Here is a 22,834-nt window from a genome sequence, read left to right as displayed (position 1 = left end):
TTCTCCCTGATACGTTTGGCTTTCTCCTGGATGGACTCCCCTTTCTTTGTGATAGAGTCCCCTACCCACCCTACCAGCTGCGCCGTCTTATACACCAAGCCCGTATTTTTGACTTGGGCTTTCGCAAGCCATTTCTGGATCTGGCCGGTGAAACCTGTCCCTAGAGCTTGAAACCACTGCAAAATGCCGTTTCCATTCCTGCTGTGAACCAAGTGGTTAGCTGTGCACGATCGAGAGTTTCATTCTTCCGATAGGTCCCTGCCTTGGTTGAAGGGGCGCGGGTCTCGAAATTACTGATGATTACTGACTGCAGGATGCCGGGGAGCTTCTTGAAGGGCGAGGCCAGCTTTCCACGAAGCTGTTTGAAGGAGGTGCCGAGTCCTACGAAGGCGGTACCGAAGGCCCGGAAGGGGCCGGAGAGCTTTTCGAGAGACTTTTGATATGTATTAGTGATCTGACCGTTTGGAAGAGGAAGTCCCGGCAGCCTACAAATATTTTTCCAAACTTGAGAGAGCTACGCACGTTGCCGCTTCGCTTCTTCAAGCCGCGGAGCCATTTCCTGGCACGCGGCTTCGCCAGCCGCTTGCGCAACCAGGAGGATTTGCCAAAGAGGCTGCTGAACCGTTTCCTAACGACATTATCGAACGAGTCCATAATTTACAATCGGGGCGCTGGCGTCCCACCGGGAAGAAGATGTGTGGTTTTGGGGCCGGGAGCTGATCCAAGTGCCGGAATCAGAGGACCGCGCAGATACTGTCAAGAACGGCAACACCCGAGGCTCTTGCGCTCTGTATCTCTCGGGGACTCGTACTTTTCTGATAACATGAAGAAGAATAAATTTGATTAATCGGGAAAGAAGACCATTTTCTTCTTTCTTCGGTGCAGGTTGGCTTGTGGCCTGCCATTTTATTTACTTGATTCTTCTATGTGGATCCTTCTGGGTCGCAACAGCAACAAACGCGCAAGGCACCAACTACAGCTGGGACATCCTTGTTTTGTCTGAGGATCCATCGAGAGCCGCCTCATCTTCTTGCAATCCAAGTATCCAGAGACGTGTCTTTCAAATGGTGCAGCTTTCGAATCCTTTGGCTCGGCCAGATCGTAACGATAGTAGCGTTTTGTCAGAGATCTAGAACGCAAATTACTGGTGACCCGACTCGCCAAAAGAATTAAAAAAAAATATTCCCTTGTCTTTCCGAGTGAAGCAGACGAAAACTCATCTTTGGTTATCACGCGGTATTATGCGATTTTTTCTCCATGCATTATGAGCCGCGTTCGACACTTGGTGCTTTGGATTCGTATGATCATTGTTGTGTCTTGAGCTTGGAATATTACTCTAGCTGAAGTTATAATTATCGATTGGAATAACTCCATCTTCTAATGTGTAGCGCCCAGCACCATGAGGCTAATGCTATATTTACATACCATGTGTTGCACGATGCAAATGTTTTCCCCGACCTTGCCTGGATGCCTCTAATAAGACAGGTGACTTGTGTTCCTTTTTGCCACCCGACAAACGCCGCCGATGCGATGATGATGATGCCAAAATACATATTTTTGTGGTGACCCAGTACTTCAATGTACATTTTCAATCCAATGCGGCCTCAATGGTCGTCTCCTGCGCCAGTCAAACTGCTCTCAGTGCTGCAGACGGGTTGTACAACCCTGGTGATGCAGGTCGCTGAGAATCATAATGCGAAAAGCCATCTCCATATTCTGGATGATGATTACCCATAACGCCATGAAAAGAAAAAGCCCGAACCAAATCTATCGCAACCCCTCACCTCATCCGTTCTTTCTCGAGTTTTTCAACATTCTCTTCAGTCAACGAGTCGCCTTTGGGAAGCTGGCTCTCCAATTGAGGTTTGGATGCGTCAGTTCCGCCAGCAGCGTCCAAGAGCTTATCGTCCCGGAGTTGCATCGCCAGCTCGTTCGGGTTTAGGGCCCTGCTCTGCCCTGAATTGTTGCCACTGAATGACCCAAAAGGATAACCTGTCGCCTCATGTGATCCATTTCCAGTCAGTGGTTTTGGCGTCAGCAAATTAGCGTGATCACCGTCATGATTGTTTGGCGGGCAAGGGGTTTCATCGTTTGGCGTTGTAGATCTAGTGTCTACATCACGCAGACCAAACGTGGGTATGTCTGCACTGAGACAATGCTCTCCAGCCTCTGAGCAATCCGAGACCGACACATCAGTGTGCACAGTGGAAGTCGGACTCATCCTTCGGGCCCGACTCCATTTGACGAGCATCTTTTCTAGCATCTTTCCTCTCACTGGCTTGGAGAGATAGTCATCCATGCCAGCCTTTTTGCACTTCTCTCTATCGCCCTGGATTGCCGATGCAGTCATGGCAACAATGGGAACGTTCCTTGTAAATTCCTTGTAAGGGACATGGTGGCGTAGGATATGAGTGGCCTTGTATCCATCAATTACAGGCATCTGAACATCCATCAAAATAATATCTGGTTTCAACTGTTTACCGGCTTGGGAAGATTCCATGTATTCGAGAGCTTCCTTTCCATTCCAAACAGCTTCAACCTTGAAGCCAAGTTTCTGGATAGTTTTGATGGCAATCTGCTGATTGATAGCGCTGGCCGAGATTAGAAAAATTCGGTCTAGGGCGGTTCAGACTACTTACTTATCCTCGACGACAAGAACAGAAAACTTGGCCCGTTCTGGCATCGATAGATCCTCCTCAGTGAAGACTAGAGGTGATGGTATATTGATCGATCGTGCTCTGTTGGGCGACGGTTTATTCGTAGTACCACCTAATGGACCGTTCGGTGGAGTATGAAGCATGTGCTCGTACTCTGAGCTATTACAAGAAACGCTCATTTCGGATTGTAAACGATCGGGTAAAGCACCAACCTCAACGATGGACGACGTTTGTGGTGTTTGGGACTTGTTAAATGGAATCCAAAACGTTGCGGTTGTGCCGTTCCCTAAAGACGATTCCAAGGTGATTCTACCGCGCATAAGCTCAACGAGATTTTTGCAGATAGTCAGGCCGAGACCAGTACCGCCAAATTTTCGCGCTGTGGATGGGTCACCTTGACTGAACGGTCGAAACAAGCGCTGTCGGACCTCCTCTTCAATGCCGATCCCACTGTCCTCGACAACGAATTTGATCTCGATGGTATCCCGCGTTTCTTTTTCTTTCCATACAGAGAACTTTACGTGTCCATTGTTCGTGAATTTGATACTGTTTGTCAGTAAATTCGTGATGATCTGCCTCACGCGCCCCGGGTCTCCCAAGACAACCAGATCGTGGGCGATGTCTGCGGACACGTTGGATCGAAATTCCAGATTCTTCCTCTCCGCGGCAAAGCCAAGCATCTTCGAAACGTCTTGCACCACGACTGATAGTGAAAACTGTACCTCTTCGATGTCCAATCGCCCAGATTCCACTTTCGAGAAGTCGAGGATGTCGTTGATGACAGTCAACAGAGCGTTAGCCGATCGGACGATGTTATGTGCATACTCTGTTTGCTCTTCGCCGAGTTCCAGGTCAAGGAGGAGCTCGGCCATGCCAATAACGCCAGTGATGGGCGTCCTGATCTCATGTGACATCTATGGACGGACGTCAGTCAAAGCACTACATATACACCACCACAACTTACGTTTGCGAGAAACTGGCTCTTGAGACGACTGGCTTCCTTTGCAGCTGCCTCGTTCGCTAGTAGTTGCCTTTTTTCTTGGGCCTGGGTCTTAATATCATGTTCTCTCTCCTTCAACTCGGTCACATTCATGATAATGCCGATAACACCATCGACAACAGATTCACTCGTCATGCCATCTCGCGACTGTTTGCCAATGGTAGGAATCAATCTTGTGCGGAAAAATTGATCATCTAAAGACCCATAAGCATGGAGTCCGCCATGAATACTTGTGTGCTTACCCATCTCATGTTCCTTAATAAATTCCCGCCGCGATTTTCCGTCGAGCATCTCGTGGAGAGGCTTCAAGAAGTCAACGATATCCCCACGTTCCGTTCGTGGGTTGAGGTCGTTGAAAACATCGTCCACGTTCTGCCCGACAAATTTCAAGGCGTAAAGGTCGTCATCGCTGCTGTCGTCCTCGTGAACCCGATCGGCCTTTTTGGCCCTCAAATTGTCCCATATCAGGGCACCTTCAAGCATGGTCAGTTTCCGATTCCGGTCAACAGAAAATATTGTTGTTTGCCCATGCGAAAGAACACTGAGAAGCTGCTGTCGCATTCGCTTAGCAGCAGACTTGGTCTCCATGCTCTCATGTACATCGGTGCATGTGCCAAACCATTTTTCGATTTGGCCGGTCTGCTTGTTTCTCAGAGGCAGAGCTCGTCCTAACATCCATCTCCACTCGCCGTGTTTGTTCAAGCATCGGTATTCCGTATAATATGGGTCTCCAGTCTGCAAGCTGTGCTTCCATCTTCTAACCGTGGCAGGCATATCATCCGGGTGAAATGGATTCTTCCAACCAAGCCCCAGCGATTCCTCTGGTGCCAAGCCGGTGTAGTCGTACCAGCGAGAATTGAAGAAGTCATGCATGCCATCTGGAGTCGTCGTCCAAACCAGCTGTGGCATAGTGTCGCAGATAAGCTTGAATCTCTCCTCGTCTTGTTCTTTGATTGTGGTGATCTCTTGAGCCATATCAGTTATATCCCGACAAGTAACAACTCCGGCAACCATTTCTCCTGTGGCAGGGTCATTGATAATCTCGCCAAGAACGTCAAATATAATTTTCTTGTCTTGAAGTACCTTCTTCATGCCAATGCGCCAGCCGGAGAACGGCTCACCGGTCCTCAAGAGAACTGATATTGGGAATTCACTCGGATCATATGGACGTGTAAACTCTTCATCCCAGACCTGCCATTTGTCGAGAAAGCCAATACCATCTCGCCCAGCTTCCGGTGCCGCAAAGGGGTCGATAAAAAGTTCACGAGCAGCGGAGTTTATGACCGGCGCACTGCCATCTTTCCACATAGCTAGTATGGGCATTTGCGTGTTTTCGAGAAGCGCATCCTTGATTGTAATTATTTTCTGAAACAAGGAAGGCGAGGTCGATTTTGTGCTGCGTGAAGGAGGGCCCATCGGGGGGAAAGGACTGGATGACAACGACACAACACTCGGGTTGTACGTCGTAGATGGCGAGCTTGAGTCGTGACTCGAGCTGACCGACGGAGGATTGGAGTTGGAAATCGATTTCTTGTCAACATGTTCCAATGTTGTTGTCGTAGATCTCGATACCTTTTTCCTGGTTGGTATTGTTGCAGTAGGTGTTTCTGTATTGGTGAAAGTCAACGTAAAATAGGGTTGGTGCTCCTCTATTTCAAAAATGTTGATGATCATCTTGGCGAGAACTTGCTGAGAGTCGGTATTTTGGGGTTTGGTGGTCGCGTTAAACGTCTTAGATGACATCACGACTTCGACGACCGAGGTTGCAGAATCACCGCCAAGCTTCGAGGCTGCCTGTTGTGTATGGACAAAATTCGATTCTTCAACGAATTCTTTGGGACCAGGAGTTGTCGGCGTTAACTCCCCAGGCACAGCCCCATCCGGAGAAGGTGGTCTCGTCATGTACTCGGCGGCTTTTGTGAGCCCATCAGTTACCAGAGAGTCGAGAAGTTCGTCCCAAGAGATCCAAACAGGCCGGCCATCTTGCAGCAGGTCAATGCCCACCTGCGACATGGTCTGCCCGCGGAGTTGGTCCACGATAGACGTGACATCTTGAGGCTCAGTTGCATCTGTCACCATGCCAAGTAGCCGACACATGGCTTCATTCGCCAGTACTACTGTTTTCAAGTTGTTGAGAACCAATACGGGAACCGGCAAAAACTGCATCGCCGCAAAAGCGAGTTGACCGGGTGAGACATATGGCAGGGCAAGCTTGAAAGGGCTTCCCGACTGCGACCTCTTGCTCCTGGGAGACATGGCAGCGTCGCCATCTGCCGCCATATGATCATGGTCCAACAGCTGCAGAGGCCCATTCCTTCTCAGACTCAATTCGGGATTCCGGCGGGGTGGTGGTAAATCTGCGGGCGAAGACCGTGTTTGAGCCGCATGTCGAGGCAGAGCTCGTTCGGAGGGGTCGGGAATTGATGAGCGGACATGTTCAGCGTGATCATGGGCTGGGTCCAGAGCTGTTGATACCATTGCGCCAACCACTAAGACACGATGTAGGTGCGAAACTGACACAAGCCCATTTGATATGGATGGCGTCAGAGGTTGTACAGTAAGCTGGGCACACAATCGTCAGAGATTTGAGGTTGAATTCTAGGTTTGCGCACTGGACAGCTTTAGGTGCCCTGTTAATGGTCAAGGTAGGGTACTACAGTAAGTCGAAGGCGCGCCGGTAGTGTTTGGATGCAGACGGATGGTCGGTAGTGGGGGATAGTCTGGAACGGACTGGTGCAGCCTTACACTATGCAGAGAGTGAAGTGAATTGCGGTCTGCTCAAGACTGAACCTTGTCTTGTCTGCTGTATCCCGCCTGTATGATCAGCCATGTACGTAGGGCCTGAAGATTGGGCTATGTATGGTGTTGTATTGTTGCAAGTGAGTTGGCGTATGAAATACGAACGAATTCCGCCTCGCCATCCCTTGCGCAGGGCTTAGTCTCACAGGTCAGTTGTCGTCCGTCTGTTGCGGTCTATGTCGATGATGAGGCGGGGAAGGTCGGTGCTTAAACATGCAATTCATACTATGTAAAACGCACTTACAAGGACTAGGGGTGTGCTTGTACTTCCTGCAGAGGTCGAGATTCGAACGTTGTTGGAATGCTGAACAACGTCGAATTTCAAGACGAGCAAAACGAACCAACGACCACACTTTAGTAAGTAGAGGTGAAGAGAAACACCCAACCAAGTGTCAATCAACTACCTGTGTGTGTGTGTGTGTGTGTGTGTGTGTATGTGAAAGAGGGAGATCGCGCGCTGGACACGAGCTGATAATAATGCCCGTGGAGAAAAACTGCAGATCAAATGTCGAAAGGTTCGGGGGGGAAAAAAGGACTAAAGTCAAGCAGGGTTTCGTGCTACCGTGTAGATCCCAGGTGTGTGAAATTGATTTGTGTAATACCTAGCAATAGTCTACTTCAGGAATGATGAACTAGCAATGAGAAAGGCACGAAACAAAACCATCCAACTGGCAAGAGTTGTGCCAAAACATTATGCCGTCATGGCAGTACTACCCAACGCCATCTACATTAGAATAGAGCTGGCTCTCAAATCGAATGATAATACAGCTTTTCGCCGGGAGTACACATCCGACGGCGCTGCTGCTGCACCATGAGCAGGACTGGGTGTCATGGCAAACAAAATGGCTATGTTGGATAGGATCCGGCGAGGGCTCCGTTGGAATTGCCCTCTACTATAAGTTAGCCAGGTTCCATGTGTGCTCTGGCTGTGGGCTTTACCGTATGTGTACTTGAGCTGAAGGTGGGAATTTTATTTAGTGTTGCGCTTAAATTCAGAATGGGACACCAACTCCCGAAGGAAGGTCAACAGATGGGAATTGTTTGGCTGAAATGAAGAATGGCATCGGCCTATGGGTCAAATTGGGGGGTCGCAGTCCCACCGCCAGGCAGATAATGGATGGGTAAAGTGACAGAAACCCATCACCATCACGGGGCAAGGCGAACTAGACCCTAGTAGGTACGGATCCGTACAGTAGTATTCTGCGTTACTTCCCGCCGATGGCCAAACCTCCCAGGCATGCAGATCAAAAGTCGGTCATCGATGGGTCTAGACAGCAGAGATCAAAGCCAAGCCGCGCTAGTCAGCTTTTTGCCAGTGCGGTACGACTTTTCCGCATCGCCCTTGACGTCATAAAGGGTCATAAGCAAGGGCCCAGCCCGCTTTTTTATGTCGCGTCGGTTCCTACTGTACGGATCCGTGCATACATAGTAAGTACTAAGTAAGGGTTCTTGGGGCAGGCAGGCTTGGGCTTTTGGGGTTTGCATTGCATTGCAGGGGGCCAAAGGACGACATACTCATGACCGATATCTGAAGCAGCAATCGCTATGTACTAAGGTATGTCCATACTTGTTGACCGTATGCCAATGAAAACATGCAAGACTGAACCCTGCCAAGTCGTTTGTCCAAAAGTTTAATAAATGATGACCTCCAGAAGAAGCGGAACAATAATGTTGAGTCGGAGTACTGTGCGGAGGTTGGAAATAGGGAAACAGCTTGCTTCGAGTTCACCACATCAGACATGTGAGGTTTATTAGCCAGCTGCGTGGCTGGATTGAGTGAATCGATTACTAATCAATTTGTGCGGCGGACCAGAATTACCAAACGCTATATTTAATTGCTCCAGATTGTAAGCAAATCCGCAACAACGATAGTGCAAGGCGCAGTAATGTCCAGGAAAGAGATTCGCTTGAAGAATAGCAGATTCAATGGTGCGGCATCAGGTAGGTTTTCCAAACAGATCTAGCTAAGCATCAGGGTATCTGTCTATCAATGGTTCTCATGGCAGTCGTAGTTATCGTCATTTACAGTGCTGTTCCTTGTCATGTCGGACAATCCCCTCACGAACTTTCCTTGACCTTACCGCAAAGGTCGCAAGTCCAGAGATTCCAATCTCGCACGCGCCCACAAAATGAACATGTCCAAGTTTTCGACCTCGACGCCAAGTTTGTATCGAATAGGCTACCAGGTTGGAGCGTGGCGGCTTTCGTTGAGTTTGACATTTCTGGCCGTGTCGGTGGTTTTGGTCCCCTTTCTGGGCTCCCGGTCAAATACACGGTTGTTGTCCGTTGGCGCTTCGTCGTTCGTTGCGACAGCTCCTTACTAGTCTCTTCAGCCCTCTCCACGCCGCATGCATCGCAACACAGATAATCCAATGGGTTTTGCAAAGTACAGACTTGACATGTCCAGGATGAGGGGACAGAATCAGCAACATGGCCGGTGTCAAGGCTGGGCATAGGAAGCGCCGGACGAGTATCCGGCACGGGCGGCGGAGGCCGTGGTGGGATTTTCTTGGCGCATGCAGCTTCTTGTTTAGGAGGCTCTTGGGGAGATTCCCATCGTCTTGCGCTACCAGCCGGGTTTCTTGCAGTCACTGGTTGATACGACTCGCCGTACTTGACCCTCTCATCTTCCTGTACCAGCTCCCACAAAGCTTGCGCAATAGCGGCCTCATTTGCTGCATCCTCTTCAGCCTGTGTGCTAAAGCCACTTTTGGTGGCTGTATCGGCAATAGCCCGAATTTCGTCTTCGTTGTGGGTGTTGTTAGCGCAGCCTTGGAGAGTCTGATTGCGGCGTTCCACGACATTGGCAATGACCCGCCGAATGTCCTCCCCTGGTTGGACCGGTCTTCCGCCTAGACGTTGACCAGATCCTGCGGAAAGTGTGCGACGCTTCTCAGCAGCGACCCTGGCGAGCCGACGTGCCTCTGGTATCGAAATGGTTGGTCGACCCCCTAAACGATGACCTTCAGACAAGAAGCCTTCGCCGGTATATCCCTTCATCATGAGGGCCTCGTGTTCGTCTCGAAGCTGGTCCCATAGAGCATGGAATTTGGCATCGTGCGGACCATGCACGATGTGCGACAACTCGTGTAGCATCGTATCAACCACCTGCTCAATGGGAAGGAATTGGTTGCGGTCAGCGGGATATCGAAGTCGAAGACATATCTTCTGTCCACGGTTGACGTTGAGCCCTAGAGTGAGTGAGTAGGTTAGTTGATACTCGAACCGTACATGATCGATCTGCTTGTGGACTACCGACCCAGTAGATTTTGTTCATGGGGGTAGAACTCTGTCAGTTGTCGTACTTTCCAGCCCCGAGCTCTCATTATTGGCTTTACCAATGAAGCAACCTTCCGCAGAGTGTGCAAGGCATCTTGCGCCCTTGGGGAGTCCTTGAGATGAGAGTACGACAGGACCAGTGGATCGATTTCCGGCATCGTGATGGATGTCGTCGATGCGCCTGGATGGCCAGTACAAGAACGCAGGCGCAGGGATACGATCAAGCCAAAATCAAATTCAAAAAGAAACTTGAAAAGAATTACGAAATGAAAAAGACAAAAAGACAACCGAGGAAGAGTGCCTTAGATGGGTTTTTGGGCGTGTATTCGCATAATGCCATCGCATCACCTAAGCTGCTGGTCTTGGGGGGGAAAGATCAGGCTGGAAACAAAGAAGCTTCGAGTAGGTAAATAAGTAATGTAATTAACGCGCCACTGCACGCGTAAAGTGCAGTTGCCTTAACTACGTACTGCTGTTAAGCAGGTTGGCAGTGGGGCAACGTTAGCACCTAAAAATACATTGTATGGAGGGGCAATTGAATAGCTCCTCCTGTTGCAGTCACCAGGACTAGGTTAGCAAGTTGAAGGTAGGACAGATGCACACCATTTCAAAGTAGACTACGATTTAGTTAAGTCCAAGTGAATGTCGTTAGGACCGCTTCCACTTGAAAAAAGAAATGGTCGTATTCCTCGGAGACAGTGTATTTTCAGCGAATTGTATCGTATCAGCGTCCATGTCGTTGCTCTCTTTCAACCCTGTCACTCGTCTAGACTAGCAATACCGTAGTATGGAGAGAGGAGGACCATCAAGCCCTGCGGACATGGTTTGAAGCAGCTTATTCTACACACGGCCCGCGAATATACAATTTGCAAGACTGTGGATACAAAGTAGTATCTATACTATCCGTTCATGGCTCCGGCCCCCATCACATTGTAACTTATTCTTCTGGCTGCAGCTCGGTCCTGAGTAACTTTACAGCCAAAGCTGCTGGCCGTTAGTCAGCACAGCCATCTCCCGTTGAAATTCAAGTTCTCGCAAGTAGATATGACGGCAATCTTCTTGAGTAATAGATTTACTTACTGCCAGACCTTGGTGCCCAGGCGCTAATCCGCTTCTCTCGAAACCAGTCTTTTACCAGCTCTACACTCCTACTCTTGACTGGTGAATCAATCTCAACGCTTGAAATGCCCTCTCATCAGTCCAGAGATAATGGCATGAAACCCCTCATATTGACTAATCTAGGGTTTTCATAAGGCCTAAGGGGTCAGGATAAGTCAACGTATCTGACACTGCCTGCGCAAATCGACCTGCACTAGACTACATTTTGAAGATTCCCACTGCGCCGATGCATGAATAACAGATGCGAGCTTCTAATCTTGGTTCTCTTGCTTTCTTTGGAAGGAACAATAAAACCTGCTTTGGATCTTGATTATTAAAACAATTGCTCGGTCGCTGTGTAGCTGTCTGCAATGTCGATTGTTTTTGCTTTGCAAATTAAGTATGCAGAGGCGCAGCAGGCTCATCTCGACCGTTGGCAGGGATCTGACTTAAGCTTGATCTGACAGGACCACAACCCGCAAGCTCCACCAAATATCTACATAGGGCATTGGCTTTGAGTCCTTCGAATGAAGAATTTGGACATGTGCTTGAGCCTCGTCTGCCACACAGCCGGCATTGCGTGAGCATGGGCAGGCGCCAAATAGCCTCAAGAATTCCGAAGGCATGATGTTGCAAGGATCATGTAACGGGTCCCTTTGACTGATCTACCATCAGATGCGACCCCCTTGCTCACAAGCATCAAGCACATCATCCTAACGGTCCATCGCCTAGGCTTTTGAGTCATTTTTAAGCATATGTAAACGCTTTCCAGTGGTCTCTAGCTGATTTTGTTGATTAAATATGCTGGCCTCGGAAGAGCGGGATCTGAGTCTGATAACCATGCGTGAAACCAGGTCCCAAATTGTAATCAATCTGAGTCCAGGGCCAGGTTATATACATTCTTTTCCACCGGCATTCGTATATCTCTGTCGTCCTAATGGGTCTCTTCTTCTAATTCAACAGTGAGCTGGTCTTCTTGCAACTTCCTGCTGTCATTTGTTAGCTGGTCACGTTCCAGGGTTGCAGGTCACCTTCTCCTCCGTATGCTACGTCAGGTCCACAGCCGAGATCATGAAGCCATATTTTTCCGCTGTTGTGTCAGCAGCTATTTTCGTTCAAAATCTTGTTGTTCGGGGCTCTCCGCTCAAGATCATTGAAATAGATATATCGGGAATCTCGACGTTGGGTGGCATGACCTTTAAAATCCACCAACAACCAAACAAGGCGTTTTCTGGAATAAAAAAGGGACCTTTGGCAATTGCGCGTACTTACGCAAAGTTTGGTGTGTCTTTTCCGGATGACTTGCAGTCAGTGATAGAACAGTTGTTGGAAGAACTTGGTCTTTCGAAAGGCCATGCCGGCAATAGCACGACTGTTGTAGGTCAGGGTAAGTTTTTCTTCTTCTAATATTGAGTGCCAATGAGTTCTCCCTCTGACCAAACTGATAGGTGAGGTGGCTGCCATTCCTGAGATGTTCGATTCAGAGTATCTGTGCCCGGTACTAATAGGAACACCGCCCCAAACACTAAACCTAGACTTTGATACGGGCTCATCAGACTTATGGGTGTTCTCATCTCTCACACCGTCAATTCAGGTTGATGGCCAGACGATATACAATCCAGAGGAAAGTTCGACGGCAGAAGAATTAGAGGGATCTACGTGGTCGATCACGTACGGCGATGGAAGCGCTTCAAGCGGAGTTGTTTTTACAGACAGCGTTTCAGTTGGAGGAGTTACAGTGCCAAACCAGGCAGTTGAGGTCGCTCAAAAGGTCTCATCCGCATTCACCTCCAGAGCCAGCACTGATGGGCTGCTTGGCCTAGCTTTCAGTGATCTAAACACGGTCCAGCCAACCCAGCAGAAGACCTTCTTCGACAATGCCCTAAATAACTTGGCTTCCCCCTTATTTACCGCCAACCTTAAGCAAGCTGAAGGTATGTTCCCCCGTCCCATACGTACGGTGTCTTATGTCGGAGTCGCTTAATTAGTATTTGCAGCTGGGAACTACAACTTCGGATTCATAGATCCAACGGAGTTTACTGGGGACATATCTTTCATTCCAGTGAACGCATCATCTGGATTCTGGCAGTTCACAGCATCGGGCTTCCGCGTCAACAACTCAACGGCAATCTCTTTCCCACACGTTGCTATCGCCGACACCGGTACGACACTGTTGTTCGTACCGGATCAGATTGCAGCCGCCTATTACCAGAATGTCGAAGGGGCAGTGAACGACGTCACAGGCGCTGGCGGGTATACATACCCGTGCTCTGCCACACTGCCGGATTTCACAGCCATTATTGATAATTATGAAGCTTTAGTTCCTGGATCGATCATACCTTTCGCCCCCGTGGATGGAAATACGTTCGAGGATGCAACGACCTGCTTTGGTGGACTACAAGCTACGCCTAGTGGTCTACCATTTTCCATTTATGGCGATATCTTCTTGAAGTCGCAGTTCGTGGTGTTTCATGGAGGTAACCAGCAACTAGGGTTTGCATCAAAGCCTTTGTAGGAATTGTTTGGTAGTATATTGGCATCTGCATACCACAAGGTCGATCTTGAGGATGGATATGGTTGTAGTGGGACTTGCATCAGGGCATGATCACAACAATTTGGGTTTAGAAGATTCTAAAGTCACACCAACACAATACATTGCATTTGGCACAAATTTTCATTTAGAAATGACCTATCATTACAACAATCTGAAAACTCCACGCCGTATCATCCAGTCGAAATGCGGGTAAGTTCTTCGAATCTGGATGGGTTGTTCTCATATGGCTTACGATGTCTCCAGTTTCCCGTGACGTTAGCTTCTGGCCTAGTTGCAGCTGTTCCAATTGGAACACCTCCGCAGCCGTTTCGTCTCATGTTAGATTAAGTTGCCGAGCGGTTTTCCGTCCCAAGCGCCACTAGAAACGGTGAAGCATAACGGCGCGGTGCAGTATACTTTACAACTAATGATGACACATATGGACTTGGTTCAAACGTATCATCAGCCGTCAGCTATGCTAGAGTTCAATGTAGGGGATGCGAGGTTCTTGATACATTCCATGTTACCTGGTTATCAATCCTCAATCATCGATTCTCAATTTTGATCACGCCTCAACATTTGCTTGGGGGACACCAGGATTGGATACGATGGTGTATTAGGCTTTAGTCCAAACGCTCATCTACCAAACTACTATGCAGCACGAATCTCCCAATGGACGGATATGGTTCAGAGAAACTTGTTCGCTAATGATCTGTTCACTTTAGATGTACCAGCTTCAAGAGAGAGGCTGGCGAGTTGAATTTCAGTGTTATAAACCCGAAGTACACCACTAGTAACTTCGGAATACTGCCACTTGTGGCAGATGGCGGCTGGGCTTAGTCCGTGGCCAGGGACTCCTTCACGTGAAATAACCGCACTCACGACGAGTACCGACAATTCCCTGATGGAGCAGGCGTCATCACTACGGGTGATTAGTTCAGGGCATTGCCGTGAGACTTAGTGAGATAGATCTATAAACAAGCTCCACAACCGTGCGATTTACTTCGTACGTTCTGTGGGATCGAGTGTACATTCCGCAAGGTGATAGTGACACCATTTCAGAACCCGCCGATGTCCTTTAAAAAAATACAACCGGCCGAGGTGTGCCTTTGACATATTTGGTATAGAAGCTTTCCACGGAGGTAATGGCTTATATACAAAATCCGTTATAATACTGGGGTTGCCATTCCGCAACATGTTTTATAGGTTTATTACCCGTGATTACGTTTAAGTGGTTGATTTTCAGACCATTCGTAATAATTCGTGGTTTCGATCTCGATAATCGTGAGATTAGATGTATGGACTTTTTCGCCTCCATGATACAAAGTACGAACGTTAACTAAACACTAGCGATGAAAACGATATCATAATCTAATGTCAGGTTGAACCTCGAATGGATAGGCAATTGGTAAACGTAACGCGGTAGATCCCACTTCGTAGAGGAGGTTTGTGTGGAACACATCTACGTCAAACAAAGCTCGCGAAACCCGAAGGCTTCTCACTATCTACTTGCCTATCTCTGTTGAGCTCGATAGCAAACTGAATACACCCAAAGGATTTAAAGGATTCCAGATCATGATTTGCACTATTGGTAGCTACAATTCAAACAGGTAATTTTGTTTGTTTGGTTCTTTGGTACTTGGGTCGCGAATTTCCTTTTGCTTCCGAGACAAACAACACAATCGTAGAGATCCAAAAATCTTTTGGACAGCATCCTGATTGTATGAACTCTGGACGAACTTCTGAGTAGACATCCAGACCTGTTTGCTTTGTGGGATTAGTGTACTGTTTCGGCCTTCCAGGTCCTCGGGAGTCAGTCAGTCTATAACTATAGTCGAGGGATTGCCCCCACACCTGCCGGTTTGCACTCGGTGTTGTTTTCTCCCATGCTGACGCGGTCACAGCTCCACTATTCCCATCAGGATCCCGAGAAAACCTTTGATCTCACGATATCATACGACTTGAATCCTTCCGAACATTCGCGGGATTGCATAAAGTTGAAGCACTTGCACGACTCTGGAGAGCACAGAATCAAGTCATGCATCATTGAATTCCATAGTGAGAGCACAAGAAAACACTATGGCAGATACCCTTATAGCACGCGCTTTGGATAGCCTTAAACTAGGCCACAACCTAGAAAATTGGCATATCGCAACATATCGAAATATTGCCGTTTCTGTTGCCGTAGGTGTTCCTCTCTTCTCATACTGGGTCTCAAACTATCGCGCATGGCTGGCTCTCGGGCGCGGTGGTCTACCTCCGAACCCTTTGGGTTGGCTAGTGCAAGCTTGCCTGCATCCCATATCACGATCCGACACCAGAGCTCCTGCGCCATGGACACTCGAGGATACCGAAGAGTTGTGGGGTACCGCAGGCAGGAAATCCTTCTTCATCGATGGACGCATCCCACCACGGAGGCACGGCGCTCGGCCAAACGTGCCTAGCTATGTCGCGCCACAGCGGCAGACGAACGAGCAGGTGCACCCGGCGATGCTGGACAAGATGGAGTCATACTTATCCGATCTGGTCGCGGCGAACCCGACTACGTACCAGCTCAAACCGTCGGGGCTTGAGGGGCCCTTTCGGAACGCCATATGGCTTGCCGATAACTTCAACACACCGATGTATCTCCGAGGTACCAAGGGCGAGATTGTGCATCCGCACGATGAGGGAAGCACCCACCTAGTGCTGAGTCTTTCTGATGCTACCCGGGCAATTGAACTGGGGTGGGCTGAGCGGCACAAGCTTGCTGGCGCGTGGGGCGAAGTCATCCCTTGGGGCTTTGTTCTTGTGTATGCGCCGCGAGATGGCGATGACTTCGAGATCTGGAAGAATTTTGTGCTGGCTGCGGTAAAGTTCAACGCAGAAGCTGTTGGCAGTGGTGACACGAGTGTTATAACCCCGGCTATATGATTGGCTAGGAATTGAGCATCGAGCGCTTGGTCCAAATCATACAGCGAACGAAGAAAACATTTTTTTCCAGTCTGACCTATCATCCAATTTGATACCCTAAACTGATAGTAACAAAACCCATATCATATACTCTGAGACGGGAAACCTAGAAACATAATGTGCAACAGCGAATTTCTCCAAATCTACTTACATTTACATGCTCCCTATTAAGCTCTAAAGACTCACGCCCTTTTACCCAAACAGATATCTCTCAACTTGTCCTTCTCGCCACTTTCTTCACACATGCCTCTGAACATTCCATTACCATCTTTATGCTCCCATAGCTCCTTCGGTGTGCCAAACTCAGCAACCTTGCCATCGCTCAGCACCAGAATACGATCAAAATCCGCGATGGTGCTCAGACGATGAGCAATGACGAGCAGCGTGCTGTCTTCAAACTCTTCACGAATAGATCGCTGGATAAGAGCATCAGTGTGCATATCGACTGCTGACGTTGCCTCGTCAAGCACCATGACCTTGGGGCGTGAGACGATGGCGCGCGCCAAGCACAGGAGCTGACGTTGTCCTTGAGAGAGGTTGAGGCCACCTTCAGAAATGGAGCTCGAAAGGTCACGGAATATATTCGTGTTCTTCTTGGTGACTGAGCCATTCTCAGTGATCGACTCTGGTGTTGGTGTTCCTGGTGCCGTCTCCTCCTCTGAAACTAGGTGAACACGTTGCAGCGAGTCAAAGAGCTCCACGTCGGTGTGATCGTTGAAAGGATCAAGATTGGTTCGGATAGTACCAGAGAACAGTACAGGATCCTGTGGAATAATGGCGAGACGTGACCGCAGGTCATGTAACTTGATCTTGGAGATATCGACGCCATCCACATAAATTGACCCTGATTTGGCTTCCAAGAAACGGAAGAGGGCCAACGTCAAAGACGACTTGCCTGCTCCAGTCCTGCCTACAACACCAACACGCTCATTACGGTTGACACTGAATGTCAGTCCCTTCAATACGGGCGATAGATCAGCAGCATAGCTCACGACCAAGTCGTTAACCTCAACTCGCCCTTCAGTGGGCCATGCTGCCGGAGGACTTTGCCCCTCGAGATTTTCTGTGGGTAGCTCGCTGTACTCCACGACACGTTCTGCTGCGTTCATCTCCAGTTCGATGTTCGAGTAGTGTCGAATTGTCCACCTACGAATGAGTTAGTATTCTCCCCTTCTAAATGAAAAATATCAAACATGACTTACATGACAGTGCCTGAGAAGTCCAAAGCAAAAGCTAAAGCAAAACCGGCCAGTGCAGAATCCATGTCAGGAGTTAGTAGAATGAGCATTGCCACAAAACTGGCGAAGAACGATCCTACTACCGACATGCGCCAACCCATCCATCTATTAAAAAGCCACATATGCCAGGTAGTAATCGTCCAATCATCGAGCTTGCCATACATGCGATCGACATAAGTTTGCGCCTTGTTGAAACCCCGAATTGTTGAAACACCGTTCAGGGCAGACCCGAACTGTTCAAATACTGGGGATTTCGTTGTGCTTTCAAGTCTCTTGGCGGGGCGGGCGCCATGCAGATATATGCGTGCGTAGTAGATACTAATAAGTAGGAGTACAAAGGCGAGAATCAGGATGATCGGTGAAACGAAGAGGCCAGCAACGATGACGCCAATAAGATTTAAGAGAGAAGCGGCACCAAAAGCAAGCGAGTATGCCAAACGGGTATCCACGCTGTGGAAGTCGCCGGTGAAGCGATTCAGCACTCTTCCAACCGGGACGGTGTCCAGCCAGCGAAGAGGTGCTCTGAGAATAGCAAAGTTCAGCTTGGCAAATAGCTTTCGAGACGCCTGAATAGATCCTCGGAAGATGTAGTAATATCTAACAGTCCCCAGTACGGCACTAGTGACTGCCAGAAGAACGTAGATACCAAGATAAAATCCCAAGCTTCTATCCTCTTGCATAACCAGAGGTTGCATCATTCTGTGAGAAGAAACCTGCTGAAGGTTAAGTGAGTAGATATATGCGTGCTGATCCGTGTGGTTCTTGAGCTTTTCTGTCTCGTACGTCTCTGTCCAGATCTTGAGCCACCAGGATCTACCAAGGGTCAAAGCCTGGACAGCCACAAAAAATAGAGTAACGGCACCCCAGAAGACCCAACCTCCAGTGGCTTGTAAATATGTAGCATAAACATGCTTCTTGATAGCTCCCTGTTCGCGTCCTTCCTCCTCGACAAATTTGCGGGGCTGTTGTACTTTGGAGGGTACCTTAACAAGAGGTGTTTCGGCCGGCTCGTCATCAATTTGAGAAGTCTCTTCTGAATTGACAGCGGTTATGTCCTCATCGGTAGGTATGTCAGCATCGGTCTGGTGGCTCTTAATCTGTTCCAGAATTCCGTCCTCTTCAAGCTCCGATCGGAACCCAGCGTTCAAAACGACACCATTGCCGAGCTCCAGCAAGTACTTGGTCTTCGGTTCGCAAAGTGCAACGTGGTGAGTAACCAGGATGCGTGTTCTTCCGGCGCACAGCTCACCATTGAGGCACTTCTCAAAGATGTGGCGGCCGACATGAGCATCAACAGCGCTGAATATATCGTCAAGAACCAATATACCTGCTCTCGAATAGATAGCCCTAGCCAATGTAATTCGCCACTTCTGTCCACCAGACAAATTGATTCCATTTGCGCCAATCTCTGTATTTTCACCATCAGAGAACATCTCGATATCCTTCTTCAAAGCACAGACCTCAATGGTCTTGTGGTAACGTGCTTCATCATATGGCAAACCAAACAGTATGTTGTCTTTGATGGTCGCATTCTCAATCCAAGGAATCTGGGCGACATACGCAATGGCACCAGGCAAGATCCAATTACTCTTGTTGGCCCTGCTGTCGTGTCTTTGTTCCAACGGTGGAGCCTTCGGCCGACTGACAGATCCAGACAAAACGTCAACTTCACCAAGAATGGCAGCAAGCATTAATGTCTTTCCACTTCCTGTCTTGCCTGATATGACTGATAGCTCGCCTTTTGGAAATGTGACTGTAACATTGCGGACAGCAAATCTTTCGGGATCGTTGTCCTTCTCATCGGCTGGCCAAGCGATCGTTGCATTGTCAAATGTGACCTCGTCAGCTTCACCCATAATGTCTTCGATCTCTGCACCTTGCAAATAATCGTCCAATCGTTTCACGGAGACCCATGCATCTAGTAAGTCAGTAGTCAACTCTGGAATGATGGACAATGTAACTTCCAGAGCTCTGAAGACTCCTAGACTGACAAATGCGACTGAAGGAGTTAGGACATCGTGTACGGCGGCGTATACTGCGAGAGAAACTGCCGCCAGCATGATAGGGCTTGTGACCCAACATCCAATAAGCATCGCGTCATTGAAGAACGCGTCCCAAACACATTTGAGTTCCCTCTCGCGGACTTCACCGATCTTTTTTTCCCACTGCGGCTCCAGTGCTGAAAATTTGATCTGCCGAATGCCCTGTAGCGCTTCGGATACAACCTCCATCTTTTCATCTCGAACCTTCATTAGACGATCCTGTGCTGCGGAATACCTCTTGCTAAAGAAGATGTTGACAGGAGTGATCGCCAACATACTCGAGAAACCGGCTAGGAGAGCTTTCCAGCCAAGTAGATCGACCAAAAAGGCCAGCGAAACAGCAAGCTTGAAAACGCTTCCAGGAAAATAGAAATTGAACGAGCTGAAGTCAGAAACTCGTTTGGCGTCAACACCAATCAAATTGACAGTCGATTGCTTGTTCTTCTTGAGCTGTTCCTCCTCATTATCTTCAGTCAACTCTTCTTGTGGAGAATCAACCGTGGGCACAGCTCCAGATGGGGCTGCAGTCAACGGGTCGGCATTCTCCGGTGCCTTTTCCTTCTTCTTACTGGAACCTTTGATATCCTTACGCCTCATAGACTTCTTGAATATCAAAGAAGAGAGTTGAGCCCGGAGAGGGATGCAGATTTCGGCCCAGGAAAGCCAGAAAATATAGGCCTCCACCCAGGATTGAGCAATCATAGCCACAGCAATCCATATCACCCACATCCAGGCTTCGTAGCCCAATGGCTCATTGGACGTCCGTTGTTCTAATAGTCTGAGAAGGTGCCAAACACACCATTGTGGCGCGAAATTTAGGAAAGACGTCACAAGCGTTGTGAACCATTGTATGGCAAACTTCCACTTGTGCGCCTTGATAATTGAGATCCAAAGTGGACCCGTGAAATTGCGACTCTCCCAATCTAGTGTCGTCTCCTCTGCCCGGCTATAGTGATCTGGTCTTGGAAGATCATCTAGGTCAAGGTTCTTCTTCTCTATTGCCTGGCGAAGTACAGCTGCAGGCCAACTCCAATTGAAATGGCTCCAGAACGATTCCGTGTAATACCTGTCGACAATCTTGCCTTTGTGGTAAACATCCGGTCTCCGCGGGATTGTGACACTCGAGAAGGCCAGTGCAATGAGCGTAAAAACCTCTACCACCCGCATGGCAAATATTGCTGGATCATGCTTGATCAGATGTTGCGCAATCTTATCATCCTGAATGACCAGAACAATTACAAGCAGTAAGCACGAGAGAGCTGAGTAAACCCCCAGGTCATGAGAAGTCCTTGAACTGCGTGTTGCGGCAATGCAGACAGCCTGGGCAGCCAAAAGACCCTACAATATTACATCAGTATAAATTGGCGACAGACATTGTGGCGGGTTTTCTTACCCAAGTTCCTACACTGAACCAATTCTCAAGGAAGATGCCATTCGTTTCGCCCAAGGTAGAAAGGACAGCCAAAGCAATGGACAAGCCGAGACCTGTCAGGGAAAACAACAGTATGAATGCTTTGGGTATCTTGGCAGTATAAGCTTTAACAGCCTCGGGCGTTGATTTTCCATCTTCATCTTCATAAACCTCGGTTCGCGGCTCACGGTTTTTCAACTGCGCAGCTGAACTGACAATGGCTGGAATCGACAAAAGCCCGACCAATCCCAAGCCGACCGCGGAACTCGCGAGTATAATTGTTTTGTCCGACATGCTTATGGTTTCCGATGCGGGATGCAGTATACTCCAAAGCATCAAAGCTTGCTACTTTCAGGCGAATTTTGACTTCACCATCCACTGGGGCCTGCTGCTGCCGCGTCAGTTATAGCTTGAAGTTGCGTCAGAGCACGTTCGCGCTAAGCAGCCGACTATGACTGCTGATGACAAAATGCAAAACTCTCAGGGTCTTCAGGGTGTCGTCGTAGAGCATCGGTATGAGTAACCTTAGGTTTGAGGCAGCGAATGGCCTATCCTTAATACTGGGTGACGAGAATACAAAATTTTCTTCTAGGCAGTCACTCTAGGCGTCCCTGACACATCCACAACCCCGTCCCGAGAGCTGGGTATGCTTCTGCAGGCCTCTGGAGTCTGGACGAGCTGCATGCGGTAACAACATTTAGTACTAGGGTAGTGCTGAGTGCGTATTGGTCCCACGCCGCTTGACTCATTCCAGGTCGGCGAGGCGGGCTATCGGGCGAAAGATACGGGAACGAGAAATGAGACTTCAGATGTTCTTTTGCTCCGATTCGTCAATGACGGATTGCGAATGGCATGGGCCTATTAGGGCGATCTTATAATGCTTGATAGCACCTCGCCAGAGTTCAGTGGTCAAGAAGCAAGTAACTAGGTAGGTATGCAGTGAGATGACAAGCGTTCGGCAAAAATTGAGACTGCCATGGGTATTTGATACGCATGGTGGCCGTCGGAATAGATACTATATTTGGTATTCTAGAAGACCTTTACCGAGCAGTCCAGCCAACCAACCAAGCGACATTGTCTACAAGAAGCCCTCTTCCAAAGCTCGGGAACCTTCTCGCTGAGTCTTCCCTTGCGAGAGAAGTCTATGATCCCCTGGTCGTCTACGCAAACCGATGTGCGGCACAGTTACAGGGGAAAGTAGGCTAAGCATAGAAAGAAGTGCCTTACTGCTCGGATAAGAAGGTGGATTGTAGGATTGGCGGCGCTTGCTGTGGGCATCATGGTTGTTACGGGAAGCCTCTTCGTCTGTGTGTAATTAGCGCAACAAACGCGGCGGGGCCACCAGCCACCAGCCAAACGTCGCAAAGTACTCTGCATCCCAGCACGTATGATCTGTAGGTTTGGTACTGGACTCGTGATACTGGGGATGCAGTGCAACTGCTGAAGGGGGTGTCGGTCTTGTCTGCATGCACATGTATGCTTCAGAGGTCAAATGATTCAGATCTAAATGCCTGATAGCCTCCACCAAACACTACTTCTTAGTTCTAATAGCATCATCTCTTCACGATTCTCACGGAATCCTATACCTTACGACTATCTACATCGAAGGCCTAAGTACTATACACGCAACTAACCTTAGGCGAAGGCCATTGGTGCTTCGCCAAGCAGTTCATTCGGTAAGGTCACTCTACTTCCCGATACCATAGAAATATGGCTCCCGATCAAGTCATGAGGATGCCTGGACGAGCTTTGCACCATCTCTTTCGTGAATCTTATCACGACCATTGGTTGGAAATCATGTAACTAGTACCATGAACTAAGCAAT

At 48.7% G+C, this 22,834-nt stretch overlaps 6 protein-coding genes across 6 annotated transcripts; 2 read left to right on the top strand and 4 right to left on the bottom strand.

The window, feature by feature from the left end:
• Positions 1–160: 160 nt before the first annotated feature.
• On the bottom strand, positions 161–654 carry BKA67DRAFT_532557 (uncharacterized protein; the record flags this gene model as incomplete). Its single annotated transcript, XM_046099553.1, has 2 exons — positions 161–433; positions 523–654. The coding sequence occupies 2 exons, from the start codon at positions 652–654 to the stop codon at positions 161–163; spliced, it is 405 nt and encodes a 134-aa protein (XP_045961578.1).
• A 1,126-nt stretch (positions 655–1,780) lies between these two features.
• On the bottom strand, positions 1,781–5,913 carry BKA67DRAFT_514537 (uncharacterized protein; the record flags this gene model as incomplete). Its single annotated transcript, XM_046097653.1, has 4 exons — positions 1,781–2,591; positions 2,640–3,571; positions 3,622–3,851; positions 3,900–5,913. The coding sequence occupies 4 exons, from the start codon at positions 5,911–5,913 to the stop codon at positions 1,781–1,783; spliced, it is 3,987 nt and encodes a 1,328-aa protein (XP_045961577.1).
• A 2,601-nt stretch (positions 5,914–8,514) lies between these two features.
• Positions 8,515–9,893, bottom strand: BKA67DRAFT_532555 (putative zinc metallopeptidase; the record flags this gene model as incomplete). Its single annotated transcript, XM_046099552.1, has 2 exons — positions 8,515–9,647; positions 9,716–9,893. 2 exons carry the CDS (start codon positions 9,891–9,893, stop codon positions 8,515–8,517), a joined length of 1,311 nt encoding a protein of 436 aa, XP_045961576.1.
• A 2,387-nt stretch (positions 9,894–12,280) lies between these two features.
• On the top strand, positions 12,281–13,348 carry BKA67DRAFT_619486 (aspartic peptidase domain-containing protein; the record flags this gene model as incomplete). The annotated part of the gene is made up of 2 exons (XM_046105461.1): positions 12,281–12,767; positions 12,831–13,348. The coding sequence occupies exons 1-2, from the start codon at positions 12,305–12,307 to the stop codon at positions 13,346–13,348; spliced, it is 981 nt and encodes a 326-aa protein (XP_045961575.1). The 5' UTR covers positions 12,281–12,304.
• A 1,784-nt stretch (positions 13,349–15,132) lies between these two features.
• BKA67DRAFT_555013 (uncharacterized protein) lies at positions 15,133–16,281 on the top strand (the record flags this gene model as incomplete). The annotated part of the gene is made up of 1 exon (XM_046102034.1): positions 15,133–16,281. The coding sequence occupies exon 1, from the start codon at positions 15,446–15,448 to the stop codon at positions 16,277–16,279; it is 834 nt and encodes a 277-aa protein (XP_045961574.1). The 5' UTR covers positions 15,133–15,445.
• Positions 16,282–16,500: 219 nt separating this feature from the next.
• On the bottom strand, positions 16,501–21,303 carry BKA67DRAFT_512545 (P-loop containing nucleoside triphosphate hydrolase protein; the record flags this gene model as incomplete). Its single annotated transcript, XM_046097480.1, has 3 exons — positions 16,501–17,464; positions 17,521–20,936; positions 20,992–21,303. The coding sequence occupies 3 exons, from the start codon at positions 21,301–21,303 to the stop codon at positions 16,501–16,503; spliced, it is 4,692 nt and encodes a 1,563-aa protein (XP_045961573.1).
• Between the last annotated feature and the right edge of the window lie 1,531 nt (positions 21,304–22,834).

This window comes from Truncatella angustata (assembly GCF_020726525.1).
Source record: "Truncatella angustata strain MPI-SDFR-AT-0073 chromosome Unknown BKA67scaffold_2, whole genome shotgun sequence".
NCBI classification, from domain to species: Eukaryota; Fungi; Ascomycota; class Sordariomycetes; order Amphisphaeriales; family Sporocadaceae; genus Truncatella; species Truncatella angustata.
Note: the sequence above shows the minus strand (reverse complement) of the source record. Positions and strands in the feature narration are given on the sequence as shown.